Genomic DNA, 24,416 nt, shown 5'->3' with positions numbered 1-24,416 from the left:
TAAATATAATTTCTATATCTTAGAAAAAAGAGATATCATTAATATTTTATTTATTAAAAATAAAGATGTTTTTTTTAATAAGAATATTGCGATAGATTATCAATTATCAGTCATTTTACTGTTGGTATTGAAGATACAATTTTTAAATAGTTATCGCAATGTAATAATAAAATAGAAAAGTAAATAGTGTGATCTCATGTAATTTTAATATAATTAATTTAAATTTTATTAGAAACATATTAATCATATCTCTAAGCTTAAAATAGATAATAAACTCATAAGAATCATCATTAATGAAATATTATATAAATTAAAATATATTTATTTTGTAATGATAACAATTAAATTATCATTATAAAATGATGATTGACTATCAAGATTTATGATATAACAACAAATAACAAGAAGTTCAAACAATAAAAAAACATGACTATGAATTAATATGAGTGGTATACAATACTAAAGGAATAGAAATAAATATACATATAAAAATGATCAGGGTAATTCAAATAATAAATTTTATTGGTTGAGATTTTTCAAATTCAAACATTTCAATTTGGTCAAGTAATATGTAAGGTCCTTAGTGAGATTCATCAAAGAAATAGTACATGTTAAAAATTATGTAGATCTCAAACTATCTTTGATGAATCACCATTCAATATATATTTATTGAAATTGATACTTTGTACTCATCCAACTTCAAATTGAGTTAACATGAATTTGTTCACTTCATGCATATGGCCATGAAGTTTCCAACTAAAAATAGGAGTCTTGTAACTCAATATCAACCCTAAAGAAGCTAGAGAATGTTATGTCCACAACGTAATAATGTTATCTTACACTTTAAATATGTGAAGAGAAGAAAGTATAAGGCTTGCACCGAAAGCCAAGGTTAAAACATAAAAAAAATGATAGAAACAATTGTCAATCTATTAGAGGAAGAACCATGAAAGTCACACCAAAGCTACGATGTCAATATGTTCTTGATTGAAAACTATAATAATCATACCAAAGACATCGACTTGGACCCATACACTAAGTGAATAACCATTGACCATCATTTGATAAAAAGATGTTTAAGTTCTAACTCAGATTATAGCGAGGCAAATGTACCTACATTGACCAAATCACATTATGCCTTATCATGAAGCAACACAATAATGTATTCTTTTATAATACCAACCTTTTTAGAGGGAGTGTAGCTGGCATGCTAGGAATGGATACCAATTTTATTTGCCACAAGTTGACTATCTTTTCAAAATCCAATTCTATAACCTAAAAGAAGCACAAACTAGGTAAAAGAAGTCCTTAAATTATTAAGAAGTTGACTTCATCCGAGAAATCAACTACATTATATGGTTGACCAATGTTGTCATTATTAAGAAGTCATATGATAAACGAAAAATGTACACAAATTATACTAATCTTAATAAAGAATTTCCAAAAATTCTTGTCTCTTGTAGAGTATTGGTTAATAAGAAGACAATTCATAAGGTTTTGAGATTCTTAGCTTTTTAGTTGCATATTTTGGGTACAATCAAACAAAGATAAGATTGTTTTTATCATTGAAGAAACAAACTATGTTATAATGTCATTTCATTTGGCTTAAAAATATTGGAGCAACCTATCAGTATCTCATGGATAAAATCTTCAAAGATTGGACTAACATCAAAGATCACTTGTAACACCTTATATGAGCCTTTGTGAGGTAAAAAAAGTATATGTGTTTGAACCCATAAAAGTATGTTTTGGAGTTAAAGGAGACAAATTCTTTGATTTCATTATCATTGAGGTATTGAGAAAATCCTAACAAATACGAAACTATTCTCTTTATTCAAAGCTCTCTAAACATTAATGAAGTCTAATGGTTGAACCATACTTCCAAAGCTTTCAACTAGTAGTAAATATTAACTACTTAATTTATAAAGTATTGCAAAAGATAAATTTTTCGAACAAGAAAAAGCTAGCATCCCAATGAAAAAACAAATTTTAGTTAATAATTTTTTAACTATCTAGGACAAACATGAATGGTCATTGAATGTGGATTGTTCATCAAACAAGAAAGACAAACAAAATTATGTGATTTTAGCATGCAAAAACTTCATGATATAACTTATACAAAACTCAAGTAAATATGAACTCAAAAGCATTAACGTAGTAGACAAGAGTTGTAGGATTTGTGCCACCAAAAACTTGGTCACATGAGTGAGAAGGATTAATAATATAAATCTCAATTAAGAAGTTGATCAATATTAAGGATATGACAAATCAATCTTGTAATCATTGTTTGTGTGGTAAATAATGAAAAATTCATCTCAACTCCACATCTGTAAAGAGACTATAATTACTTAGTGTGGTGCATTTTATGTATGTGGTCCCTTAGGGGTATAATCACTAGGTGGTAGTATGTATTTTCTAACACAATTTATAGATTGCATGTTGTGGTATAGCAAGAAAAAAAGTTGCAGTTTTTGCGCTCAGATAATAGAATAGAGTATACTTCCTGGATTTGAATGTCTGTTACAAGAAAGATGACATTTGGCAAGAGAAAATAGTACGTATTCAAATACGTATTGTCACACAAATAAAAAAGAGATGATTGTGCTTTATGTAGGATGAGGTTGATTCTTTGGGGAGAATCATACATGTGATTTAGTTTAAATCCTTAAAGAAGAAAAAAAAAATTGTAAGGAATAAATGGGTGTTCAAGTCTGTTATTTTATACACGATAAAAATTTGAATTTGTATAAATTTCAAAAGTATTTTTTTTTATTCAGATTTTATTATTATTAATTCTGATTTTATTACCCTTAAACTATTTTACCGTTTGCATTAATGGTTAGTTTACAGGCATTTTAGTTAGTCTTCTTATTTTATAGGTTACCGTAATTGTATTGTATTTTATTATATATATGATTGAGTAAATCAAAATGAATAAGATCAGTTTTGCAATTCTGTGCAGTTACGTTCAATCAGTTGCTATAACCTTTTGCCCTTTCTTATTTCCTTCAATTAGTTCCTACAACTGGTATCAAGAGCTAGGTTGTTATCATGAACTCTACCCAGTTATAAGTCTCTATCCTTGATGGAAAAAATTACAATCGGTGGTGTGTGCAAATGAGAGTTTTATTTGATTATCATGAGTTATGGGATGTTGAGAGTGGAGTGTCTACATTAGCTGCTAATGCAACTGAGGCGCAATGAGTAGCGTATCGTGATCAGTAGAAGAAGGACAATAAGGCTTTGTATCTCATCCATGAATGACGAGATGCGTTTGAGCAGATAGAATGAGCAATAACAGCCAGTGAGGCTTGGACAATTTTGTCAACCAATTATAAAGGTGATGACAAGATCAAGAGGGTGCGTCTTCAAACCCTAAGACGCCAATATGAACTGCTGCAGATGGAAACCACAGAGACTATTGATGTCTATATAAATAAAGTTCTTGCCTTGACAAATCAGATGAAGACCAATGGTGAAACACATTCGGAGCAAACAAAGGTGGAAAAGATTTTGAGATCTTTAACTCCCAGATTTGAACATGTTGTTGCCGCAATTGAAGAGGCTAATGACATTTCAAAAATGACAGTAAGGTTATTGTCTGGTTCTCTACGAGCGCATGAGCAGCGGATGAATGACAATAAGATTGAAAAACCAATTGAACAGGCTTTACAAGCACAAGCCTCAATTGGTAGCTCCTATCATAAACATGGTAGCTATTTCAACAAAGGTCGTGGTGGCCAGAATCATGGAGGCGCTTGGCGCGAGGAACGTGGTCGCGGAGGACAAGGAGACATTTATAATAAATCAAATGTTGAGTGTTATAATTGCCATAAACGTGGTCATTATGCAAATGAGTGCAGATCAAAAGGTGATAATCATGCTGTCAATTGTGCTCAAGAAGAGAGTAATCACGTACAAGATGAAGAGGATCATACAATACCAATGGCAGCCACATCAAATGAAACCCCAAACACTGAGACTTGGTATTTAGATACAGGTTGCACGAATCATATGTGTGGTAAGAAGGAGTTGTTTGCAGATTTGGATGACTCATTTCGCACAAAAGTGAAATTCGGTGATGGCAGGTTCGTTCCGATGACTGGAAAAGGGCGAATTCTTATCAAATTGAAGAATGGTGATCACAGGTACATCTATGATGTTTTCTATGTACCTGATATGAAAAGTAATTTGTTGAGTATGGGGCAGCTGGCCGAGAAGGGTTATGTGATGCACATAGTTGAAAATAAATTATCAATTTTTGATAAAAAAAGGTAGTTTGATTCTTAAATCCTTTTTATCAAAGCCGCATGTTTCCGGTAGATATTCATATGGGTGATTTCAAGTGCTTGAATGCAATAGTGAATAATGAATCGTGGTTATGACATTTACGCTTTGGACACTTAAATTTTCAGAGTTTGAAAAAACCTTTCCAAAAGAAATATAGTGAATGGTTTACCCCATATTCATCACCCTGATCAATTGTGTGAGGCTTGCATTTTTGAAAAGAATCACAGGATACCATTTGTTAAGGAGCCTTGGCGTACAAAATTTCCTTTGGAGCTTGTTCATACAAATGTTTGTGGCCCGATTAACATATCATCAGTTGGAGGTAATAAGTATTTTTTAACCTTTATTGATGATTTTTCAAGGAAAACCTGGATTTATGTATTGAAAAGCAAGGATGAGGTATTCCAGTGGTTTAAAATATTTAAAGCATTTGTTGAAAGAGAGAGTGACAGACAAATCAAGATGGTGTGTAGTGATGGAGGAGGTGAGTACAAGTCTAATGAATTCAAGAGGCACTGTGAAGAACTTGGGTTGCAACATAACATAACTTGCCCCTACACACCTCAACAACACAATGGAGTTGCTGAGAGAAAGAATAGAACAATCATGGACATGGCGAGGAGCATGCTTAAAGCGAAATGTATGCCAAATTATTTTTGGGTTGAGGCCGTAACATGTGCGGTATATTTGATAAACAGATGACCCACTCGGAGTGTTCCTAACACAACTCCGATTGAGGCATGGAGTGGATTTCAAACCCAATGTGCAACACTTGAAGGTATTTGGGTCAATTACTTATGCTCATGTTCCCAAGGCAGCAAGATCGAAGTTGGATGATAAGGCAGTGAAGACCATTTTCATTGGATATAAGCATGAGGGATACAAACTGTACAATCCAATGACAAAGAAGGTGATTATCAGTCGTGATGTTACATTTGCCGAAGATGAGGAATGGCAATGGAATGCAGCAGCTAAAATGGATTCGAAAAAACAATATATTTACGTTTTGAAGGATGATGTGGAAGATGGAGTCACTCTTGAAGCACTTGCAGCTCAACCTGAAGTTGCACTTCAACCTGAAGCTGTAATTCAACCTGAAGTTACAACTCCAATTGCAACTATGATGGAGTGACCAAGAAGGCAGCAACGACAACCTGTACATCTTCAAGATTTGCGAAGTAAATCTTGATGATGAAGTTGATGACAATGGAGATTTGGTTCACTTTGCTTTTCTTGCAGAATCAGAACCTGTGAGACTTCTGATGTCATTCAACACCCCAAATGGGCAAAAGGATATGAATGAAGAATTGATGGCGATTGAGAAAAACAATATCATAACTCAAATTGGGAAGGTTGTTCCAAATTAGAATCAAGGGAGGATGTTGGTTATTCAGATTTTATTATTATTAATTTTTGATTTTATTACCTTAAACTATTTTACCGTTATATTGCATTAATGGTTAGTTTACAGGCATGTTAGTATTCTTATTTTATAGGTTACAATAATTGTAATTTTATTTTATATATATGATTGAGTAAATCAAATGAATAAGATCAGTTTTGCAATTCTGTGCAATTACGTTCAATCAGTTGCTATAACCTTTTGTCTTTTCTTATTTCCTTCAATTAGTTCCTACATTTTTTACACGTAAAACACATTGATGTTCACTATCATTAGAATCATGATATGATGGATCAACAAAAGTTGAGTTTGATAAAAATTCTCATTAATAAGAATGTGACATATATGCTTACTTATAAGTGGTGCTAAAAAAAAAAATTGTGTAAAGAAAATATTGAAATGGAAGTTAGATAATTCCTTCATAGGTATAGTTAGTCGGTGATAATTGTTGTGTGGTTCCATTGCATCTATAACGAAATTAAAAAATATTCATCAACCATTTCACGAGAGTAATAATCTTTTATTAATAAAGTTGATGATTTTCTCTAAATTTTGTATATGTTATTATTTTTTTCTTCTATTTCCTAATATTTCCTAATAGTTCAAACATTTGATGGTGAGTTAAGGTGTGTTTGTTTCTAATGAGCAGATTTGAGAGAGAAGAAAAAGTTGGATTTTGGAGAAAAGATAATAGGAAATGAGATTGTTTTGATAAAGAGAAATATAACAAAAAAGTGAAGAAAAAATAAAAAGAAAGTTTATGAAAATTTGATGAAAATAAAAAAATAGATAAAATTGTAAGTTTACAATTTTAATTTCGTGAGTAAAATTATTTTAAAATAAAATATAATTAGTTATTTAAACATAAAGCTCGCATCTAATTAAAATATTATTTTTGTTACGGTAAGTTTAAAAAATATGAATTAGTTAACTTTATTAATACATACAAAGTTGTTGAAAATAAATTTTAAAAAAATAAAATAAAATTGTAAAAATTAATAAAGTAAACCAAAATTAGTATCAATATCACATTATTATATATATATATAATTATTAATCGATTATCTTAATTCGAATAAAAAATAATAATTTCTTTTAGTTATGAAAGTTTATTTTAAACATGAATAATTTCGTCTTCTCCATTTATACTACCTATCTTTCTTCTTTCTTCTTCGTATATTAGTAAAAAGTTATGAAATTCCTTCTACAGTAAATATCATTTCTCAATTCTTCATTACAACGTTAATATTTATATGGTTATTACAAACATAATAATTCATTGAAATAAAACTAAAATATAAAATTATTAAAAAAGTTGTACAATATCATATATATAAATATTCAAATTTAAATACTAACATGACTGTTTATTAAAAAGTTAAGATACTTAAAAGCAATACATATAAAAATATTCACATTTAAATACTAATAACTTAACTTTTTAGTATATTAATTTTTTAAAAATAAATTATATTTACCAATTTAACTTAAAAATAAAATAAAAAATATTAATTTATACAATTAATTATTTTATACTCTAATTTTATATTTTATTTTACACATTTTTTTTATATTTTAGCATCATATTACCTTTATGTATTTTTTAGTTTTACCTTATTATATTTTTCTTTCTGATAAGAGGTATAACTACATAAACATGCAGGAATTTAGAAAATAATTTAAATTTTAAAAGTAAATATTATTATTACCTGTGGTACCTTTCTTACATAGTTTCCTTGTGAGATGATGAAGAAGCAGGGTGTGATGAAAAAAGAACACATGGCAATATACTATTGGGTAATGTCACGTATCCCATTAAACCATTGGTTGAAACAGCACAAGGCAAGTGTGAGAGAGATCTATATATAATGGCATAGACTCAACAGCACTGAGATTTAAACACTTTATAGAAATTGGTAATTTCTCTTCCTTGTTAGGGTTTCACAGTTACAGTGGAACATGGGAGAACAGAAGCGAATCCCTCTTGGGATCTTTGCAGTGCTCCTCTTGATCGCTGCCTCTTCTTTTCAGCTTCTCCGCGCTTCTGAAGATGCAGATGACGCGGTAATTCTTCATTTTCATTTCTTTTCAATTTTTGTTTTCTGTTTTTTTCGGTGTTTGGATCCATATTCTGGCTAATCAATTGTCACTCCTTCGTGTTTTTAGATCTTCTACGAGTCATTCGATGAGGATTTTGAAGGTCGTTGGATCGTGTCTCAGAAAGATGAATATAGTGGTAATTAACACAAACTTAGTTCATTCAAATTGTTCAATTGTTTCTCTGGTCATGATTGACAAATATATGCAGTTTCTATTTTCTACTGTATAAATTTTCTTTCTATCTAATTTTTGTTTAATGATGTTAGTTTCAATTTTTTATCACTCTATGCGAATGTCACTCAAGACAATATTTCAATTCAATGTTTGATTACTGTTGTTAGCTTCAGTCCAATATTTCTTTGTGTTAAGTTCAATCCAATTCTTCTTTTATGTTGTTAGTTTCAACGTCAGATAAATATGTCCGAAATCTAAATTTATGGACATGATTGGACGAAATACAAATTCTGTAAAACATAGTAGCAGGAGGGGTCTGCTGATGAGTGTCAAAATCTGCACTGATTATGGGGTTGAATTTTTTCAGTTATTAGTACTTCAAAAAATGTTGTGTAATTTAACTCCCCTTGTTTAAATTACCATGACATTAAACCCCCGTTGTATAATATATGTTTTTTCCCCATTTAGTACATTTCTTTTAGTCCATTAAACAGTATACCTTAAAGGTAGTACTTGTCATTTGCATGGTAATAACGATATTTTGCTTGTAAGATTACATATGGTAGTATAGACTGATGCTTATCTAGTTAACATAATAGAATATCCTTTTATTTTCGCAGCAAAATTGAGTGTACTAAATCGTGTATATATGTATAATATATGTCTATATGTATATATATGAATGTATGTATGTATTTATGTGTCTATAAATTATTATTAAATTTTTTTTTATTAAAATTTTCTCTTTTTTATTTTCAGTCTATTTTTTCCTTAACCAAATACATATTCTCACATGTATATCCATTTAATGGATGCAATGTGTAGTGATTGGAGGGTGTGCGAAAGATTGATCATACAACCTAACTCTTTATATTAAAAGCTACTTATAGTCACATTACCATTTATAAGGGTGAAATGATTTTTGTGTCGTAGTTCTTATCATTTGTGGTATGATTTAATGATCAATATTATGTGCAATATTAAGGAATGTAATTGGTGGAGTATTTTATGTAAAATGCACTATTAAATATATTGAATTCGCTTTTCAATATATTTAATACTATTTTATTTTAAATATTCTCTTGCTTATCTTCTTAAAGTCTAGTTGTTTGCTGTAGTCATATTTATTTACGTAAATTAAAGTTTCTGCATATTAATAATTACATATGCAGTAGATTTTATATTGTAGTTTTTCATTTTTTGGTAGTGTAGTGTGACTTGAATGATGATATATTGCGAAATCTGATATATCGTCTGGATTATAGGTGTCTGGAAACATGCCAAGAGTGAGGGACATGATGATCATGGTCTTCTTGTCAGTGAGAAAGCAAGAAAATATGCTATAGTGAAGGAACTTGACGGGGCAGTGAGTCTCAAGGATGGAACTGTTGTTCTTCAGTTTGAAACTCGGCTTCAGAATGGACTTGAATGTGGAGGAGCATATATAAAATATCTCCGACCACAGGATGCTGGATGGAAATCTAAGGAATTTGACAACGAATCTCCGTATTCTATCATGTTTGGTCCTGATAAGTGTGGTGCCACAAACAAAGTACACTTCATTTTCAAACACAAGAATCCCAAGACTGGGGAGTATGTTGAGCACCATCTTAAGAATCCCCCTTCTGTCCCTTCTGATAAATTAACTCATGTGTACACGGCTATTTTGAAGCCTAACAATGAGGTGCTAATTTTGCTTGACGGGGAACAGAAGAAGAAGGCAGACTTCTTAAGTGCTGATGATTTTGAACCTCCACTTATCCCGACCAAGACAATCCCAGATCCAGATGATAAGAAGCCTGAGGACTGGGATGAGAGAGAGAAAATTCCAGACCCAATTGCTGTAAAGCCAGATGACTGGGATGAGGAAGCACCCTTGGAAATTGTTGATGAAGAAGCTGAAAAACCTGAAGGATGGTTAGACGATGAACCTGAGGAGATAGATGATCCAGAGGCAACAAAACCAGAAGATTGGGATGATGAGGAGGATGGTGAATGGGAAGCCCCAAAGATTGAGAACCCAAAATGTGAAGCCGCCCCAGGCTGTGGTGAGTGGAAAAGGCCAACGAAGTCGAATCCAGCTTATAAAGGAAAATGGTATGCCCCACTTATTGAAAATCCAGCTTATAAGGGTATATGGAAGCCTAGGGATATTCCAAACCCTGCTTACTTTGAACTTAAAAAACCTGATTTTGAGCCAATCGCTGCTATTGGTATCGAGATTTGGACAATGCAAGATGGCATTTTGTTTGACAACATCTTGATAGCTAAAGATGATAAAATTGCTGAGTCCTATCGGGAGACTACATGGAAACCCAAGTTTTCAGTTGAAAAAGAAAAACAGAAGGAAGAGGAAACTGAAGCTGGATCAAGTGGTATTGCAGGCTTCCAGGTAACGTCATTTTGAGTTTACTCCCGATTTCATCTTTTATTTAACTTGTTTTCCATCATTATGTCCTTATATGCAAAATATTTCGTATTGTCCTTTCAGAAGAAGGTATTTGACCTCTTATACAAGATCGCAGACATCCCCTTCCTGAGTGCCTATAAGCCTAAAATCCATGTAAGTAGTTTAGCGAATACTTTTCTTCTTTCTTTTTAGTGTTTTTTTGGAAAATTACTTAAATTCTATCTATCCCTTTCTGCAGGATCTCATCCAGAAGGGTCAAGAGCAACCCAATCTCACAGTTGGAATTCTTGTAGCCATTTTGGTCGTCTTTGTGTCAGTTTTCTTCAAGATCATATTTGGTGGGAAAAAGAAGCCCGTAAGTTGTTAATGCTCACTTTTATCCCTTTATGTTCCTTTACCTAATTTGTTTGATGCTGAGTGTATGTTGATCTCTGTACTGTGTTCTGTTTGGACCATGTGTTCTGCTGTGCAGACAAGGGTGGAGAAGACAAACTTAGAACCCTCCGAAAGTGCCTCTAACCAAACAAATGGTGAGAATGAAGAAAACAAAGAGAAGGAGGAATCATCTGCCCCTCCACGTCGGAGGTCAGCAAGGAGAGATAATTGAAATATGATTGAATCTCTTGACAGGGGCGGCCATTGAAGAACACTAACGCACTTAAATTTTGAGCTTAGTTGAGCGTTAGGCACGAACGAAGGGAGTGTAGATCATTTTTGTGTGTTCTGTCAGTCACTTTGGAGACTTAAAATAGTATTTTGTATGTTTTTGTTTTGTATTTTGGTTGGTCACCTCTCAGACTTTTTTAGGTAATTGAGGATGCTAAACAATTATAATTATTTTCTATTTCGGTTTTTAAGTCAGAAGCTGTAGTGGATTTTTTAGAAAATATATAATTAAGATACTATCTTTTTTTTAATTTTGTTTTTGGTAAAATGATAAAAAAAATTATTTCGACTGCACCAAGCTCTAAAAGTATTGATTATACAATCTCACCTGAGGAAAGATACGGAAAAGTCTGTCTTTGAAACCTTGGTGTTGGTCATGTCGTTATAATATTTTTCAACATGCCCATAAAATATAAACCTATTTAGGTTTAATTTAATCATTGTTCCACGAGATGCTTCCAATCACTTCATGAGAAATTATGATCAATTTTCAGGTTTTTCTTTTTCTGAAGAAAGAAATGTCGAAATGTGTATAAAATAAAATTCATAACGTGAATGAAGAGCTGAGTTTAAGTACAATGAAGCTTAGGAACATAAAACTCAATAATACTTTGCAGTAATTTTTTTAAGTGCATAATAATGTTAATTTTTGTTGGTTAATTCCTTTGCAAATTAACTTGTATCCTGATGCCGTATAGATTATTTGTGCACTATCGTGTAATTGCATTGATGAGAGTAATTTATGGAAAGTAGTTGTTCATTTAATTTAATAGTTATTATGGAAGGACACGAACTTAATCATGAGATGAGATGTAACAATTTAGGTTGTGGCAATATATCTTAAAACTTCTACTCCAACCAGATATTTTATTTGAGGTACCTTAGCAATGAAGATGTGGGAGCATTAGGTGTAAAAGTGTATGTGTTGATGGTACCTTTGGCACACTATTGCTTATTATGTGTTCAAAAACTAATTCTAGCATACCCACAATCATCTTTATCGAATCAAATGCACCTGACCTTGTCTTCCACACAGAAACATTCACATTTGTATTCATTAAACATTACTGGTCTTGATAATGATATATGTCAAGTTTAGAGATGTTGCTAACCTCAAGAAAGAGGAAATACATGAATTGGCATAAAGCCTCTCTCTTAGGCTCAACATCGTCCCAAACCATGCATTTTAACTCCAGAGGATTACCATAATCAACATCCAGAGATATAATTATGTAATTTTCTCAGTTTTATATTGTACTCATTTTGAACATTTTATTAGTTGTTATAATTTTTTGTTATTGTAATTTATATCCTATCATATTAACTTATTAGGAAAATTTTAATTGTCATCAATCAATATGACGCAAGACTGTCTCATTAATAAGGTGCAAATTATGACCCTTTGTAAATTTCTAACTGGCATGGTTTGAAATCCTTTTCAGTGGATTCTTATAGGAAAAATCATAATTAATTCTCTCTAAAATAAACACTTACGAAAACTGTAATAAGACAACAGAAAATAAACTAAAATATAATGATAATACTAGGAATTTTTAACATGGAAAACATCTTCAATTTGAGAAGTAAAAATTCACTGGATCTAGTGTAAAAGATGTTTCCATTATAAAAATATTATAATACTTATTTCTTTCATTCTATGAGGATAACACTTAATCTCACCCAATAAGGATGAAATGCAATGTCTTTGTAGTCTCTCATTAGAATTTCTAATCTCACACTATGATGAATATCAATTTTTTGATTTATTTTCTATGTTGTTTTTCTCACTTGATTGCTCTTCTTTTCCTCACAAGTAAATTTCATATTTATATAAGGAATGAGAGAAAAACTTATTCATAAAGAGAAAATAGATAATCAATGTGTATCATATTTTTAAGATATCTTGAAAATATTATTTTTAACCTTCTACATTAAACTTCATAGATTTCAAAAAGATATAATTTTTTAAGATTTTAAAATATCTATAATTAAACAGAATCAATTATGAAAATGTACTACTCATGTAATTCTCAACAATTTTCAAGTCAGAACTTATTATTGATCGGAAGGTAGCTCCAAAAGCTGTTAAGCTGCTTAGAAGATTGAGCCTTATGTGTAGACCAAGTAAAGGAAGACTGCTTCTTCCTCCACCTCCATCATTTCTTCAGCCACCTCCATAAATTTTGAAATTCCCAAAATTACCCTTCAATAAAAAGATAAAAATAAAAGTAATATTTTACACTACAGATTATGTAATTCGAAAGTCAAAAATTACCATTTCTAGATTACGTAATCCAAAAGTCAACAATTACCATTTTTGAGTTACGTAATTCATAAGATTTATTTTCTTAAATAAGTTCTAAATTATGTAATCCAGTATTGTTAGTGGTTAAATAGGTTCTAGATTACGTAATCTGGAAGTGATAATTTTAGCTTTCAGATTACATAATCTGGTAAGTTTATTTTCTTAAATAAGTTTCAAATTACGTAATCTAGTATTGTTAGTTGTTAAATAGGTTCCAAATTATGTAATCTGGAAATGAAAAATTTTGACTTTCGGATTACGTAATCTGGAAGTGGTAATTTTTTACTTTCGGATTACGTAATCTGTAGTGTAAAATATTATTTCTATTTTTATCTTTTTATTGAAGGATAATTTTGGAAATTTCAAAATTTATGGAGGTGGCTAAAGAAGTGACAGAGGTGTAGGAAGAAACAGTCCAAAAATAATTGCAACACAAGTCCATAGTTTGTGGAATGCGAAACAGATGATTTGTGGATGATTTGAAGCTCCTCAGAAATAGCTTAAATCTAGTTCACTTATTCCGCTCAAATATTTAAAAATGTAGTGTGAAAAGTCAATTTCTAACAATCCCAATAATGAACTTAAATAGATAACTAAAACGGTATTAGGGTTTAAGGTGTAAAACAATCTCTTTTCAAATGTTTCAGTCTTTAATTATTTAAAATACCGGCGCTTTGAATAAATTGAAAAAGGCTAGAGTCTTTTTACAGGCTCAAGATACAAGGTTTCTTTAATCAACAGTAATACCGATTGCTAACTATATTGGGAGAGAGGAAACAAAACGGTAGAATGAATTATAAGCATGACTACTCACAAACACTCACAATAGATAAGTTTTTGGTTTTCAAAAACACCACGTAGAATTTCAACTGATGGATTATACTCATCGATATTCTCTACCAAACTGGCTATTGGACCATGTCTTTTTTCAATTTGGAATGATCTAAGTATGGTAAAATCCTGAAGTTTTTTTTTCCTATCATTGAACTTGATATTATTGATCAACCTTCTAATATACCAACCATGAGTGCTAAAGCTTCAACTTCGAGAATATCGGCCCAGGCAATTAAAAAAATACCTTTTTTGGGTTTTAAATGATAGGAAACTTTATGAATAACATGTTTGGAAGATAGCATGTTAACTAAAGAAAATAAAAGATTTTATAAAAATTTGAATAAAAAATCGTAATATTTTAGGAAAACCAAAAAACATAGTTATATCCCTTTATACACTGTCATAAAAACATGATTCCTACATCAATGAAGTGTTTGGCTATAAAAACTGTTCCTGTCGAAACAAGACATGAAAATGATTATCTGATAAGAATTATTCCGACATTGAACTTAAGGTCTTGCTTGCGACAAAAGCCAACAAAATATCTGAACCGCGATTAACTATAAAACAGAACCTTTCTGCTGTCCCATCGATATGAAACAACTGCCATATGCATCTTTTATTATAACATTTGTTTAAAAAATTGTCTTCTCAGCCTACCGACAAAATTTAAAACAAGAAAAACAAAACAAAACTTACTAACGATTACACATGGCATTCTTCTCCTCTAGCTTGAAATAAAATGTTCATGTCTATAACTTGCTCATTTTCTCTGAAGGTGTCTATAACTCTATAACTTACCTTCCCTCTTAAAAGTACACACTCACTTCCGGCCACCGGCCTTTCTAGCAGGAGGAGCAGTGTCCTCATCATCCGACTGGATATCTCCATACTGCCACATTCCACGACGACTGGTCCGAGCTTCTCCCTGGAATGTCTCCAGAGTATCAAAGGCCTGCTGTTTTTCTTTTCTGTCCCACCTGTTTCTTTTTTCTAGCCTACCAAGTCCTTCCTGAAAATTTCCAGAGACGTTTGTTTATTAGGTATCATATCACTGAATGCACATATCTATCAAAGTATATGCATTTCAAAACAATTCAAGCAAACAAGTAGTGAGCAGCAATTAAAACCTGTAGAATGGCAGCATTAACACTGATCTCAGAATCCACAGCAACTAGAGTTACGGCAAGCACGGTACCAGTACCCTGCCCTTTGGCTTTTCCGCCCGATGTATCTTTCTCCTCGACCTTAGCCCTGAACTCTTTGCCACTGTTTAAAGTGAGTTCACTCAAATATTCAGCTGCTTCTTGGCCAAAATCCTCTTCCAAGTTTGGAACCTTCACATATGCAAGGCTGCACAATTGTGCAAGGCCAGGGGCAGCAGACACGGATGAATCAAGAGGCCGTAGCTGAGAGTAAGGTACTTCTTCTTGATTTCCATAATCAATATAAAATACTTCAAACATGTCATTTGGAGATGCAACAGGTCCTCGAGGTCCATTGACTATCTACACAATTCCATAACATTTCACAGAGTAAGTGAGTGAACACACTACGTGATACAAGTAGTGCTCTAACTATTTTGCATCTCATCAACCCTATCCATAATACTGAAAATTGTAAACGTGATGACAAATAGCATGAGCACAAAGTGTGGACCATTCAGAAATATCTGACTAAATAAAGTCACCTCAGATCCGGCCATGAAAAGAATTTGTCCAAAGGATTGTTGTTTAAGATGAAATATTGCTTAATGTGATGAAACCACTCAACAGAAATACTATGGGCTTAAAATGAGATGAAATATTGATGAATGGAAGAAAGAGGTTTCCGTGACTTAGAAAATGAGATATTTCTCATAAATTTGTTCATTATAGAATGACAATTTTCCTAGATAGTTAAGTACAGAACTAAAATTAAGAACTTACCATTGCCCGATACCAAGATTTATCAGCACCAAAAAGACAAAGGACTATGTCACCCTTCTTAGGATTGAAAGCTCCAATCAGAGGAGCTTCTTGAAGGTTCAGAAAAGAAAGTTGTTGCTGAATGGATGCTAACTTTTGATCCCCAACTGGATTGACATAGAATTTACCCCCACCTAAGACTTCTGTTACCGTCACCTAAGAGCAGATAAAATGGAGCAAATCATTCAGCATTTTTCAATAAAAAAAGAAAGGCCGTTTATTACACGAGTATACTACAAACCTTGAGCACTTCTTGCTGTTTGTTCTCAACAGGTGCACCATTGGATACTTCCTCCCCTTCAACATAATTCTCCCAAATCTGCATTACAAATCACTTTAGAACAGTAAAAAGGAAAATTACAGATAATGCCAACCATGGGACCTCCTTCTTACTTTCAGCTTTTGGCTCCTGGCAGATTGCTCAGCACGCTCCAGAAGATGAAAATCAGGAATCCTGTCACTGCCAAAGGAAGTTTGAAGCTTTGCAAAACCAGTTTCAAGCAGTGTAATCGCCACATTGGTCTTTGACTCCCATAAAGAACCCAAGAAAGTGCCAGTTCTATCAACGGTCTCAACCTCAATCTGGAAATTATGACAAATACATTTAATTTAGAAAAATAAAAACTAAATGGAGAAATATTTTAAGTTTGTAAAAGAAGACCTAATTACCTCAACATCTCTTTGCATTATTTTCCGCCTCATGAAAGAGATGGCTTCATCAGAATAAGGCTCATTGCGACCAGGACATCTGACACCAGAAAATGCAAATGCAATACTGCAAGTTTCTTTTGGAATTAACAATTTAAAACGATGACCACTGAGGACATATTCCACAACAGCAGGAATTTTTCTACTACGGTGAAGGAAAGGCAAGAAATCTTTGGCTTTCTTCGCTGATGCCTAAAATGAATCAAAGCGGGGGGAAAAGTTTAAGAATATTTCAGATTAAAAGTTAAATTTAGTGCAATTATAATTTTTCTCACTATGGTCAAGTCAGTTATATGCATGGCTGGAGAATCCTTGGCAGAATGGACCCCTTTCCTTCCAGAAATAGCACGTGATTCAGCAGTAAGAAGAGCATCATAATAATTTGATCTCTCTTCAAAGTCACGATGTCTGATGACAGTTCCAAAACCACGGCCAACAACTAACTCGGCAATATTCACCCCATTCTGCTGACTACCAGCAGATGAAACAGATGAAGGGACATCATCACCATCGGCCTTAACAGGGTTGAGTAGGAATACCGATCCAAAATCCATTGCTCTGCCTTCAGGAGCTCCTGATGCAACAGAAGATCCATCAGCTGGACCAACCTTTCTAGAATACTCCATTTGAACATTTACCTGAAAATCAGGGAAATTGATTAATTATAAGTGTAGTCTCCAAAGATATAGACCATTACATATTATATTAAATTTTCGTACTTGACGACCAATGAGACGTGTTCTCAAGAACTCCTTTGCCTCACGAGCATACGGTGCAGGTTTTTCATCCCTACGAGGATTGCCCATTTTTGGGCACCTAATACTTGAAAGGTTGACTCGCCGCTCTGCTAGTGGACTGGCATACGGAATTGAATCATCAGCAACAATGACACAATCTCCACTAACAACCTCAACCACCTAGAAAAAAAAAATCAAATTTAAAGACTTAAATGAATGAAGATTGAATACTGAGATAAATTAATACAACAATGACAACAATAGTCTTGTCCTCAGTCAATTAATTATATGGATCACATATCATTGGGCTAGGCTAAAAACCAAATTCTAAGGGACACCATGAGATCCCTTTTAATTAATTTGGGTTAAACCAATGATTATAGAGATACTACCTTTCCTGTAAAATTCTGGTCATGTATCGCTTTTGAATTTGTTGCTGGTGGTACATAATTCGTCCACATTCTTAACCTGTTTTTCTTTGCCTGAAGCTCTGAAGTCTTCAGCTTCCTCTTTGCTTCTTCTTCCATCATATTTGCACTCCACTCAACATATTTGGCAAAACCCTGTATGGTTGAGAAATTGAAATGATAAGAGATTTTCAGAATACTGTTAAGTGATATCTAATCAGATGAAGAGACAAGGAGAATCATTCAAATCAAATCTCTATCCAAAAGGATATAATGCATATTACTTCAGCACCATTACCAAAGCTACTGGCCAGGAAACAATTCCAACTAAATTATCAGGAAATAGAGATTGTACAAGTGTTATTGACTTGTAGCTTTAAAACTATAATAAACAAGCATAAAATAGCTAAAATTGACAACTACTAAAAATCGTAGTCTCTTGTACAAGAACAAATTAGTCAATCTTTGGAGACAATATTCTACCCAGAGAAATAGTCATGACATGATGCTTTCTTCCGATGGGTCACTCGCTAGTGTGAACCCAAAAATCTGCATGCATAGCAAACACAATGTTTCCATGTAAAATTCGTAGTTGTTGTCAATCACAGATAGATCCTTATAACGGACACCTCCACAAATTTAAGTATTCAAGCGGATACAAGTTTGTTGCTAACTCAAATAAACGAATGAAGTCATTCAGAAGTGGAAAATTATGGCAGGAAATATAAGAAGTCCAACAATAAAATTAAACAAGCTAAACCACTGTAATATCATTGCACAGGTGAAGAACTTACATTTTCCACAAGCTCCAATGCCAAATCTTTTGCTGAGTCACCATCAGGATAATAGACTGATCCAATCAAATTGCTGAACTTATCAACACCTTCCAGAACAATTCGAACCTACATGCCCACTTGGAATTTACAAACATGCAAAAACGAAACAAGCAATATAAATTACAGAAGCAGATACCCACATCTCGATTCAATACTCTTGTCTCAGTGAAGAATTTAGCTTCAGGTGCAAAAGGATCAGCAGAAGTTTCAGCAGTTGCTGCTGAGGCTGCAAGTCTTTGGGCAGATGTGAGTGGGGCTCGAGGTTCCCCTGAAACGTCTCCATTAGTCTCATCAGCTGGCACCTCTGGTTCGACAACACTTTCAGAGACAGTTCTCCTTCCCATTTGTGGGGCCTAATTTAAAGGAAAACATATTATTTGTATGCTTAGAAAAGGGTAGGAGAAAAAAATTATGATATATATATACCTGAATTCCAGCAACAAAAACTTGGACAAACTGAAAATCTGGGAGCAAATAGACACGAAGGGTACTTCCATCGCGAACCTGCTCAACAAGTCCTTCCATGGGCCTGCCTTTGTTAGAAGCTAATAAACCCATAGCATCTAAATTGCCAGAGTCACCAAGTGCTGATGGTGGTAGATTTCTGATGGATGCCTCAGCAGCACCAGGAACCTGCAATCAGCCACAAAATCATAATGTTTCACTCAGGATAGATTTATGTAAGATGTCCACAATGTCAGAATGGGAAAGTAATTATACTTTTCCATTTTCGGTCACATTACAACTTCATCTTGTTTAATGATTTTGAATGAAACTATATGAAGTTATTTACATAAAATATTGGACGACACTGAGATAAACATAACCTCATTCTATAATTAAAACTTATTTCATAAGGTGACAAAAAAAATACTCATAACATCTGCAGGTAATGAAACACTTTACATCAGCAAAGATGCCAAAAACGCAACAGGTAATGTGTGCCTTGTTTATTACAAGTAAGGGACACCTTGATTGCTAATGAGAGTGAGCAAAAAGGGTTTGCATATAATATTTGAGATTGCAACTCACGGGCACCGCAAATAGCAGATACCTTGTTTGCTAACGACAGAATTTTTTAACTTGGATGTTATACTATTTAACAGTCCACTAAAAACTCAACACAAACCTTACTCCAACGACCAAAACCTTCTTGTTTAGCTTGTTCTTCCAATCGTAACAATTCAGCTAGGTAAGGACTTGCCTCTCCCTTCTGTTGCCCCTGCTCTCTTACCTGCGCGAACAAAACCCCAATAATACAATTCAGCAATGCAAAAATAATTAAAACATGGTACATCCGGACAAAAAAGCAGAAAGCGTTAGACCTTTGCCCATCCTGCAGAAACAACCAGCACAGCAACATTCTTATCCCCTATAAAAACTGTGCCAAAGTCACGGCTTATCGATGGCACAGTGTAATCAACTCTGAAGGCCACTTCCTGTTCCAATCATAGAACAGGTCAGAGACTTAAAATGCTTTATCTGAAAAAAAATTGGCAGACTATCGACCACAGTAACAAAAACGGAAAATTCATTTAACCTACCTTCCCTATGCAGAGCTTCCGTAGAAACTCTCTACTTTCCCAAGCAAACGGCTCATCCACGCCACCTCTACGCGCCTAGCAATTTTAAAACAAATATATTTAATCAGTTGGCTGTAAACACCTCAGCAGCAGCACAGAAAAAAAAAAACATTTTCAATTTCGAAATCAGAACACAAAAAAACATAATAACCTCAACATTGATACAACAAAATTTAGAAAAAAAAATTGCAATTCACAATCGGAACAAGATATCCATGAATCTAGTAAAATTACCAGTCTTGGAGCCATTAGAGACGACAACGTGATGGACTTCTCAGGCAAGGGACCAGGCTTGCCGGAGGGCATGGCCATGATGACCACGCAATCCCCAGACGGAACCGCCTTCACCTTTCCTCGGTACCATCCCGTGGCCGCAGTCGCTGTTGACGCCATTTATGATCTGCCATATCCACACACAAAGATTCAAATTCCTAGAGTGAAAGATTTCCTTTGTATCCATCACACATTCACAGATCCAGAAGTATAAAATGAGCATGCATTAACAGATAGATGAAAATCAGAACAGAGAAATGCAATTGAATTTGTAGGAATTGAAATTGAGATCCGAAAACACACAAGAAAAAATGCAATCCAGCACAGAGAGAAAATAATTGAATAGAGAAAATCGAGATCTAAGAGAAATGGCGATCGATGGAGAGATGAGAACCTGTTTGAGAAACGGAGGATTCGACGGCGGATCAGAAGACAGAGAAAAATGTAGAGAGAGATGGTTGTGTTGTGTTTATTATATAGAGATATAGATGGCATGTTAAGGACAACACTTCAATTCTACAATTCAGAGACAACTGAGTCATCACTGTGTGACCCCTTTTTTTGACAAAATTACACAAACTGCCACACTCAAATCCAAAACCAAATCCTCCAACCTCTCTCTCCTCCTTAATCACCTTCTTAATTTTCTCTTTTTTAAATTACTCTATTTCCATATTAAAAAACATATATATTACAAAAATTACTTAAATACACTCAAATTTATTTATCTTCTTTCTAAAATAATTTTATTATTAATTTTTTAAGACAAAAAATTTAAAATTTATTCACTAAAGATATGTGTTCTTTCTTGAAAATAAATCAAATTAAAATTTTCAATAAATAAAATAAAACAGTTTAAAAATAAATATCCTTTTTAATTATCTTTGCTTCATATAAAATAAGTGACCTGTTTTTTTGAATTTTTGCTCACTGACTATCCGTAAATAAAAATTTTAGTTTTATTCAAAATATTTAAGATAATTAATTGCTATCGAACAAATAATTATGTCATAAAAAATTAAGTTGACTAAATCACAATTAAATCTATAATATGGGTAGAATATAATTCTGTCATTTTTAAAATTTTAAATTAAATGTTCATTTAATAACATTAAATACTTTATTTTAAGCATTCAATGTTTATTTAGTATTTACGTTAAATATTTGACTTTATTATGAAATAATATTTATTTATTTAAATATAGGAAAATAATAAAAATGTTAAACATAAACTAATTTTATTTTAATAAAAAAATTAACCATAGAAAGAACTAGAAATGGGTAAAATGAGAGTTACATGATTTTAAACTTTAAAAGTTTACATTAAATGCTTATTTAACAACATTAATTACTTTTATTTTAAACATTAAATGTTTATTTATTATTTACATCAAACACTTTGACTTTATTATTAAATAATATTTTCTAAGTTAAGTATGGAAAATAGTAAAATAATTTATTAATGTTTCTTATTTAATATTCTTAGTACAATTTGTGTAGTTTTATCTGTCTTTTTTAAATTTTAATATAACATTATTCTTTAAAATTATGTCCTTATTTTTTAGAGAGAAAATAGGAAGGAATGTAATAATTAACTTATTTAGAATTCAATTGCTAATTTTTTCAATGTTTAAGCGTCTGTTTCAGTGAATGAGGTTTTAAGAATGATTTGTACGTTTGGAAGCATAGAAACAGAATAATCTTTAAATAAAAGTAGTAGATGTTCTGAAAACTTTTGCTTTGGTCTAATTATAGGTTTGATCTTGGGTTACATTCAAGTCATACTCTGCGCATTTTTCCTTTTTTGATTGCTGTTTAAATCCGTTGGTTTGTATGGAGATGATGTCATGATATATTCATTAAGTTATATGATTGTTTACCTCATGTGACTTTCTATGCATTAAGCTATGAGAGTTCTATATAGGCATACATGAGAGTATGTCTAGTGAAGGAGGTTAAGGTTTTATTCATGTATAAGAGTTGGACCATGCTTAAAATGGTTCTTAGTTATTATTTTGTTATTATCGATAAAAAGAAATCAAAGTATAATACATAAATATTTTTTTAGTTTGGGGGAAAGAAACTTAAATAATTATTATACATAAACTAGAGAATATTGCCAAAAAAAAAAAGAAAACTAGAGAGTATATGTTAGGAGAATGAACCAATAATTTATTGGGCTACATAATATATTTTAAAGAAAATAAATTCGAACATTTATTCTCTTTGTTATTTTCTTTGTAATTATTTTTTACATAATATTTTCTCAAGTTTTTTCTTAACGAAATAACAATTAGTTGAATATAATAATTTTATAACTTCTTTTTTATAATTTTATCTTTGAAAAAATAATAATTATCAATTTCATAATTTTTCTTACCAGTTTAATAAATTCCCTTACCTTAAAATTTTAAAATCTTAAAATATCAATTACAATATCTTTTAAATAATTTATTTCAAGTCTCACTTCCTTTTTCTCTCCCTTGAAGATACACACTTTTATTCTCATCTATCTTTTTCTTTATGTGTTTTGATTCATATACGTAGAAAATATTATTTTACTTCATCTAAATTCAATTTTTTCATGATTTTTTTTCAATTCTTTCATCTTCTTTACATGCATGGTGTTTCTTTACATAGATTAAATTTTACAGTATAAATTTATAATAATATTTAAAAATACCAATACACATGTTGATGATACAATTAAAAATTACAGGAGTGACATGTGTCTCGCATAGTGTTTTTGCTAGTTTGCTAGTTATTAATAAAGATGATTCTTTTTATAATTGTTCTGTAGTAAATTTTAGTATACAAAATTTGTTACTAATTATACCCTTATCAATATAATTTTATTTTATTTGAAATATAATTTTTTTTATAATTCAAACTAATATATAAAGTAATAATAAAAATAAAGTAAAAGTAATTATTATTATTATTTATTTAATGAGTTTGGATAAAAGAAAATTATTTATATGTTTTATTATTATTTTTATACCTTTTTGTATCTGTTTGAATGATATGTATAAATTGTTGGTTGAGACAAATATGATGTACTTTGTAGTCATCATATTATGTGATTCTTGAAAGTATAAAAAAATGTCATGTGAAAAGCAATCATCAAATGCACCATGCTAATAATATATGAGAGTTTGTATTTGGGAAGTACATTATGGGATGAAAGACAAAGATCATGGTGGGATCTAATGAAGTATTTACCAGGTAGGTAAATATCTAGATAGTTCATAATAATGTCTTGTACTAGGATATTTATAAGTCAAACGTGGAACTGTTCAATATTTGTTCAACATCGTCAAGGTTAGGTAGCGAGTATACATTTTTTGTGAGTATGATCGATATTATCGAAAAATGTAATATAATTATACCAATATTTTAAATGTACCTAATCACTTTTCAAGTAACTTTTGATGTTCATAGAGAGTAGAATATGGATCCATATGTTTGATAAAGTGAGATTGAGTCTTATGGTTATAGGTCAAGTCATAGGCTCAATTTTTTGTATTATTTGTTGTAAATTTATTAAAATAGATATTTAAAACTTACAAAGACCTCACTACTTTTGTGTCTTTTCTTTATATGTACTTGCCATACGAGTAGAAACAAAATCTGCTCATAAGAATTGTTCAAAAAAAAATTCACAAAAAATTTAGTTTTAATATCCTTAGAATAATATATATATATATATATATATATATATATT

At 31.8% G+C, this 24,416-nt stretch overlaps 2 protein-coding genes across 2 annotated transcripts; one reads left to right on the top strand and one right to left on the bottom strand.

Annotated features, from left to right (window-relative positions):
• The first annotated feature begins 7,571 nt into the window (after positions 1–7,571).
• LOC137812553 (calnexin homolog) lies at positions 7,572–11,293 on the top strand. Its single transcript, XM_068614624.1, has 6 exons — positions 7,572–7,756; positions 7,859–7,928; positions 9,232–10,358; positions 10,458–10,529; positions 10,615–10,731; positions 10,849–11,293. The coding sequence occupies exons 1-6, from the start codon at positions 7,652–7,654 to the stop codon at positions 10,981–10,983; spliced, it is 1,626 nt and encodes a 541-aa protein (XP_068470725.1). The 5' UTR covers positions 7,572–7,651; the 3' UTR covers positions 10,984–11,293.
• A 3,483-nt stretch (positions 11,294–14,776) lies between these two features.
• On the bottom strand, positions 14,777–21,240 carry LOC137812551 (ribonuclease TUDOR 1). Its single transcript, XM_068614622.1, has 17 exons — positions 21,087–21,240; positions 20,654–20,819; positions 20,381–20,455; positions 20,162–20,275; positions 19,966–20,070; positions 19,263–19,469; positions 18,977–19,189; positions 18,795–18,902; positions 17,986–18,156; positions 17,576–17,773; positions 17,132–17,494; positions 16,818–17,048; positions 16,542–16,730; positions 16,390–16,467; positions 16,110–16,304; positions 15,312–15,689; positions 14,777–15,193 (listed from the first exon to the last, which is right to left on the bottom strand). The coding sequence occupies exons 2-17, from the start codon at positions 20,810–20,812 to the stop codon at positions 15,005–15,007; spliced, it is 2,973 nt and encodes a 990-aa protein (XP_068470723.1). The 5' UTR covers positions 20,813–20,819; positions 21,087–21,240; the 3' UTR covers positions 14,777–15,004.
• Positions 21,241–24,416: the final 3,176 nt, after the last annotated feature.

Source organism: Phaseolus vulgaris, chromosome 2, assembly GCF_000499845.2.
Source record: "Phaseolus vulgaris cultivar G19833 chromosome 2, P. vulgaris v2.0, whole genome shotgun sequence".
Classification (NCBI taxonomy): domain Eukaryota; kingdom Viridiplantae; phylum Streptophyta; class Magnoliopsida; order Fabales; family Fabaceae; genus Phaseolus; species Phaseolus vulgaris.
Note: the sequence above shows the minus strand (reverse complement) of the source record. Positions and strands in the feature narration are given on the sequence as shown.

Coding starts and splice junctions, on each gene's coding strand:
- LOC137812553 (XM_068614624.1), top strand. CDS start 7,652: ATGGGAGAACAGAAGCGAATCCCTCTTGGGATCTTTGCAGTGCTCCTC. Junction 7,929..9,231: donor TCAGAAAGATGAATATAGTG/GTAATTAACACA, acceptor TCTGGATTATAG/GTGTCTGGAAACATGCCAAG. Junction 10,530..10,614: donor CCTATAAGCCTAAAATCCAT/GTAAGTAGTTTA, acceptor CCCTTTCTGCAG/GATCTCATCCAGAAGGGTCA.
- LOC137812551 (XM_068614622.1), bottom strand. CDS start 20,812: ATGGCGTCAACAGCGACTGCGGCCACGGGATGGTACCGAGGAAAGGTG. Junction 18,903..18,976: donor CAAGAGTATTGAATCGAGAT/GTGGGTATCTGC, acceptor GTGGGCATGTAG/GTTCGAATTGTTCTGGAAGG. Junction 17,774..17,985: donor ACCAGAATTTTACAGGAAAG/GTAGTATCTCTA, acceptor TTTTTTTTCTAG/GTGGTTGAGGTTGTTAGTGG.